The sequence below is a fragment of the Oncorhynchus masou genome, chromosome 29 (genome assembly GCF_036934945.1).
Source record: "Oncorhynchus masou masou isolate Uvic2021 chromosome 29, UVic_Omas_1.1, whole genome shotgun sequence".
NCBI classification, from domain to species: Eukaryota; Metazoa; Chordata; class Actinopteri; order Salmoniformes; family Salmonidae; genus Oncorhynchus; species Oncorhynchus masou.
In genome coordinates, this window is record NC_088240.1 from 82,279,363 (window position 1) to 82,285,362 (window position 6,000).

Consider the following 6,000-nt stretch of genomic DNA (forward strand, 5'->3'; position numbering starts at 1 on the left):
GCAGGGAGGAGAGAGAGAGAGAATGGAGAGAGAGAGAGATGGAGAGAGAAAGACAGAGACAGAGAGAGAGAGACAGAGAGAGAGAGACACAGAGAGAGAGAGAGAGAGAGAGATGGAGAGAGTAGATGAAGAGAGAGAGAGAGAGAGAGAGAGAGAGAGAGAGAGAGAGAGAGAGAGAGTGAGAGAGAGAGAGAAGATGAGATGGAGAGAGAGAGCGAGAGAGAGGAGGGAGAGAGAGAGAGAGAGAGTGAGAGAGAGAGAGAGAAGATGAGATGGAGAGAGAGAGCGAGAGAGAGCGAGAGAGAGGAGGGAGAGAGGATGGAGAGAGAGGGAGAAAGAGAGACAGAGAAGAAAGAGAGGAAGAGGAAGAGAGGTGTTTGTGTGTGAACAGAAAGAGAAATAAAGTATGACTGTATGTGTATGTTGAGGTGATTGGTAGCATCAAGCTACACAAATGGTGCTCTCTGGTGTTCAATTCAGCTTCCTGTACGAGCCTTGGGATCAGGTCCAGGTGGGACCAACACAACATAAAGGAAACTAGCTCTGAGTGGCGGCATTTGCGTGTCATGACTGGACCACATGCACACACACACACGCACGACACACACAAAACAGAGAGAGAGAGAGCGATCAGCTAGTCTGCAATAATTATACTGGCATATTACCTAAATGGGATAATTGCTATTTAGGCCTGAGACTGAGACACAGAGGGAAGGTAATACTGATCCGAAGAAAACACACACACACAGACACACACACAGAATACTCACTGCAGGCCGTGGCAGGTGGAGAGGGCCACGAAGGACTCAGGGATGTCCCGCACTACCCCCTGGTAATAACAATGTTCTCCTCCCTGAGAGAGAGAGAGAGAGAGAGAGAGAGAGAGAGAGAGAGAGAGAGAGAGAGAGAGAGAGAGAGAGAGAGAGAGAGAGAGAGAGAGAGAGATGAAGATTGAGAGATAGGGATAGAGAGTGATGGAGATGGATAAAAAGAGAGGGAGATAGAGAAAGAGAAAAAGAGAGAGAGAGAGAGAGCGAGAGAGAGAGAGAGGGAGAGAGAGATGAAGATTGAGAGATAGGGATAGATAGAGATGGAGAGAGGGATAAAAAGAGAGAGAGAGAGAGAGAGAGAGAGAGAGAGAGAGAGAGAGAGAGATAGATTAACACAACTGTCAGTGACATAGAGGACGGTAACTTTAGAGCCAATCCAGCCTCCTGGCCAGAAACAACCAAAGATGTCAGCAATGTGTTGAAAGGTGGAGCTACTACCATCAGTTTAAACACATATCTACTCCTTACAGATCAACACGAGTGCCTGTTCTCTTTCTGGACAAGGTCATTGTCCTGACCACACAATATACACAGAGCATTCACCCTTAGATCCCGAGACTGAAGTAACCTATCACAGAGTATATGCTCACATAGACCAAGGGGTGTCTGTGAATACTAATACGTTCGACAGAATCAAGACTACAGGGATGTGTGTCTCAAATCAAAGTTTATTGGTTGCGTATTCAGATTTGCAGATGTTATCTCAGGTGCACGGAAATGGTCTGGGGGCTCAACCAGGTCACATTTAATGATCTGAGAGGGAGATCTTCTCCTCCTCACTACTCCTCCTCTCATCCCTATATCCTATCTTAACCTTCCTCTTGTTTCTCTCATCAGATCATCTACTGACAGGAAGCCACAGCAATGATCGACCCCCTTGATGTCTCTCTCTCCCTCCCCCTTGACGTGTCTCTCCCCCTCCCCCTCGATGTCTCTCTCTCCATCTCTCAGGCTTTTCTAAACCACAGAGTGCTTAGGCCCATTCTGCTGCGTGAGGCTGCATGTGCGTGTGGTACATAAAGCCATATTTATTCATATAGATTTGTATGATGTCTAAGTGCTGTCTCTTCCTGGTCTATTTCTCCTGGTCTAACTGCCATTAGACAGGAAGCCGGCCTCTCAGAGGGAAAACAGCTTTTATCACTGGATCAATTCCTGCACTACACCCTCCCCTGGGCCGAACACAGGGAAGCAGCTCTGCACTGCCCCGCTGCATACCATGACTCCCTCTCTCTCTACCACAAGACTCTCTCTCTCTACTACAACACTCTCTCTCTACCACAAGACTCTCTCTCTCTACCATGACTCCCTCTCTCTCTACCACAAGACTCTCTCTCTCTACCACAACACTCTCTCTCTCTACCACAAGACTCTCTCTCTCTACCACAAGACTCTCTCTCTACCACAAGACTCTCTCTCTCTACCACAAGACTCTCTCTCTCTACCATGACTCCCTCTCTCTCTACCACAAGACTCTCTCTCTCTACTACAACACTCTCTCTCTCTACCACAAGACTCTCTCTCTCTACTACAACACTCTCTCTCTACCACAAGACTCTCTCTCTCTACTACAACACTCTCTCTCTACCACAAGACTCTCTCTCTCTACTACAACACTCTCTCTCTACCACAAGACTCTCTCTCTCTACTACAACACTCTCTCTCTACCACAAGACTCTCTCTCTACTACAACACTCTCTCTCTACTACAACACTCTCTCTCTCTACCACAACACTCTCTCTCTACTACAACACTCTCTCTCTACCACAACACTCTCTCTCTACCACAACACTCTCTCTCTCTACTACAACACTCTCTCTCTCTACCACAACACTCTCTCTCTACCACAACACTCTCTCTCTCTACTACAACACTCTCTCTCTCTACCACAACACTCTCTCTCTACCACAACACTCTCTCTCTCTACTACAACACTCTCTCTCTCTACCACAACACTCTCTCTCTACCACAACACTCTCTCTCTCTACTACAACACTCTCTCTCTCTACCACAACACTCTCTCTCTACCACAACACTCTCTCTCTCTACTACAACACTCTCTCTCTACCACAACACTCTCTCTCTCTACTACAACACTCTCTCTCTCTACCACAAGACTCTCTCTCTCTACCATGACTCCCTCTCTCTCTACCACAACACTCTCTCTCTCTACCACAACACTCTCTCTCTCTACTACAACACTCTCTCTCTCTACCACAAGACTCTCTCTCTCTACCATGACTCCCTCTCTCTCTACCACAAGACTCTCTCTCTCTACCACAACACTCTCTCTCTCTACCACAAGACTCTCTCTCTCTACCACAAGACTCTCTCTCTACCACAAGACTCTCTCTCTCTACCACAAGACTCTCTCTCTCTACCATGACTCCCTCTCTCTCTACCACAAGACTCTCTCTCTCTACTACAACACTCTCTCTCTCTACCACAAGACTCTCTCTCTACTACAACACTCTCTCTCTACCACAATACTCTCTCTCTCTACTACAACACTCTCTCTCTACCACAAGACTCTCTCTCTCTACTACAACACTCTCTCTCTACCACAAGACTCTCTCTCTCTACTACAACACTCTCTCTCTCTACTACAACACTCTCTCTCTCTACCACAACACTCTCTCTCTACTACAACACTCTCTCTCTCTACCACAACACTCTCTCTCTACCACAACACTCTCTCTCTCTACTACAACACTCTCTCTCTCTACCACAACACTCTCTCTCTACCACAACACTCTCTCTCTCTACTACAACACTCTCTCTCTCTACCACAACACTCTCTCTCTACCACAACACTCTCTCTCTCTACTACAACACTCTCTCTCTCTACTACAACACTCTCTCTCTCTACCACAACACTCTCTCTCTACCACAAGACTCTCTCTCTCTACCACAAGACTCTCTCTCTACCACAAGACTCTCTCTCTCTACCACAAGACTCTCTCTCTCTCTACCATGACTCCCTCTCTCTCTACCACAAGACTCTCTCTCTCTACTACAACACTCTCTCTCTCTACCACAAGACTCTCTCTCTACTACAACACTCTCTCTCTACCACAAGACTCAATTCAATTCAATTCAAGGGGCTTTATTGGCATGGGAAACATGTGTTAACATTGCCAAAGCAAGTAAGGTATATAATATATAAAGTGAAATAAACAATAAAAATTAACAGTAGACATCACACATACAGAAGTTTCAAAACAATAAAGACATTACAAATGTCATATTATATATATATATATATATATATACAGTGTTTTTACAATGTGCAAATGGTAAAGGACACAAGATAAAATAAATAAGCATAGATATGTGTTGTATTTACAATGGTGCGTGTTCTTCACTGGTTGCCCTTTTCTCGTGGCAACAGGTCACAAATCTTGCTGCTCTGATGGCACACTGTGGAATTTCACCCAGTAGATATGGGAGTTTTTCAAAATTGGATTTGTTTTCGAATTCTTTGTGGATCTGTGTAATCTGGGGGAAATATGTCTCTCTAATATGGTCATACATTGGGCAGGAGGTTAGGAAGTGCAGCTCAGTTTCCACCTCATTTTGTGGGCAGTGAGCACATAGCCTGTCTTCTCTTGAGAGCCATGTCTGCCTACGTCGGCCTTTCTCAATAGCAAGGCTATGCTCGCTGAGTCTGTACATAGTCAAAGCTTTCCTTAATTTTGGGTCAGTCACAGTGGTCAGGTATTCTGCCGCTGTGTACTCTCTGTGTAGGGCCAAATAGCATTCTAGTTTGCTCTGTTTTTTTGTTAATTCTTTCCAGTGTGTCAAGTAAATATCTTTTTGTTTTCTCATGATTTGGTTGGGTCTAATTGTGCTGCTGTCATGGGGCTCTGTAGGGTGTGTTTGTGAACAGAGCCCCAGGACCAGCTTGCTTAGGGGACTCTTCTCCAGGTTCATCTCTCTGTAGGTGATGGCTTTGTTGTGGAAGGTTTGGGAATCGCTTCCTTTTAGGTGGTTATAGAATTTAACTGCTCTTTTCTGGATTTTGATAATTAGTGGGTATCGGCCTAATTCTGCTCTGCATGCATTATTTGGTGTTCTACGTTGTACACTGAGGATATTTTTGCAGAATTCTGCGTGCAGAGTCTCAATTTGGTGTTTGTCCCATTTTGTGAAGTCTTGGTTGGTGAGCGGACCCCAGACCTCACAACCATAAAGGGCAATGGGCTCTATGACTGATTCAAGTATTTTTAGCCAAATCCTAATTGGTATGTTGAAATTTATGTTCCTTTTGATGGCATAGAATGCCCTTCTTGCCTTGTCTCTCAGATCGTTCACAGCTTTGTGGAAGTTACCTGTGGCGCTGATGTTTAGGCCAAGGTATGTATAGTTTTTTGTGTGCTCTAGGGCAACAGTGTCTAGATGGAATTTGTATTTGTGGTCCTGGTGACTGGACCTTTTTGGAACACCATTATTTTGGTCTTACTGAGATTTACTGTCAGGGCCCAGGTCTGACAGAATCTGTGCATAAGATCTAGGTGCTGCTGTAGGCCCTCCTTGGTTGGTGACAGAAGCACCAGATCATCAGCAAACAGCAGACATTTGACTTCAGATTCTAGTAGGGTGAGGCCGGGTGCTGCAGACTTTTCTAGTGCCCGCGCCAGTTCGTTGATATATATGTTGAAGAGGGTGGGGCTTAAGCTGCATCCCTGTCTAACCCCACGACCCTGTGTGAAGAAATGTGTGTGTTTTTTTGCCAATTTTAACCGCACACTTGTTGTTTGTGTACATGGATTTTATGATGTCGTATGTTTTACCCCCAACACCACTTTCCAACAGTTTGTATAGCAGACCCTCATGCCAAATTGAGTCAAAGGCTTTTTTGAAATCAACAAAGCATGAGAAGACTTTGCCTTTGTTTTGGTTTGTTTGGTTGTCAATTAGGGTGTGCAGGGTGAATACATGGTCTGTTGTACGGTAATTTGGTAAAAAGCCAATTTGACATTTGCTCAGTACATTGTTTTCATTGAGGAAGTGTACGAGTCTGCTGTTAATGATAATGCAGAGGATTTTCCCAAGGTTACTGTTGACGCATATTCCACGGTAGTTATTGGGGTCAAATTTGTCTCCATTTTTGTGGATTGGGGTGATCAGTCCTTGGTTCCAAATATTGGGGAAGATGCCAGAGCTAAGG

General features: G+C 45.0%; 1 protein-coding gene across 5 annotated transcripts in view; it reads right to left on the reverse strand.

Moving 5' to 3' along the window:
* Window positions 1-6,000, reverse strand: part of LOC135520758 (disintegrin and metalloproteinase domain-containing protein 22-like) — a 128,933-nt gene that overhangs the window by 69,393 nt on the left and 53,540 nt on the right. For all 5 annotated transcript variants that reach the window (XM_064946530.1, XM_064946531.1, XM_064946532.1 and 2 more), the window contains exon 5: window positions 771-853. In XM_064946530.1, coding sequence (XP_064802602.1) covers window positions 771-853 — 83 coding nt within the window. The remainder of the gene's footprint in view (window positions 1-770; window positions 854-6,000) is intronic.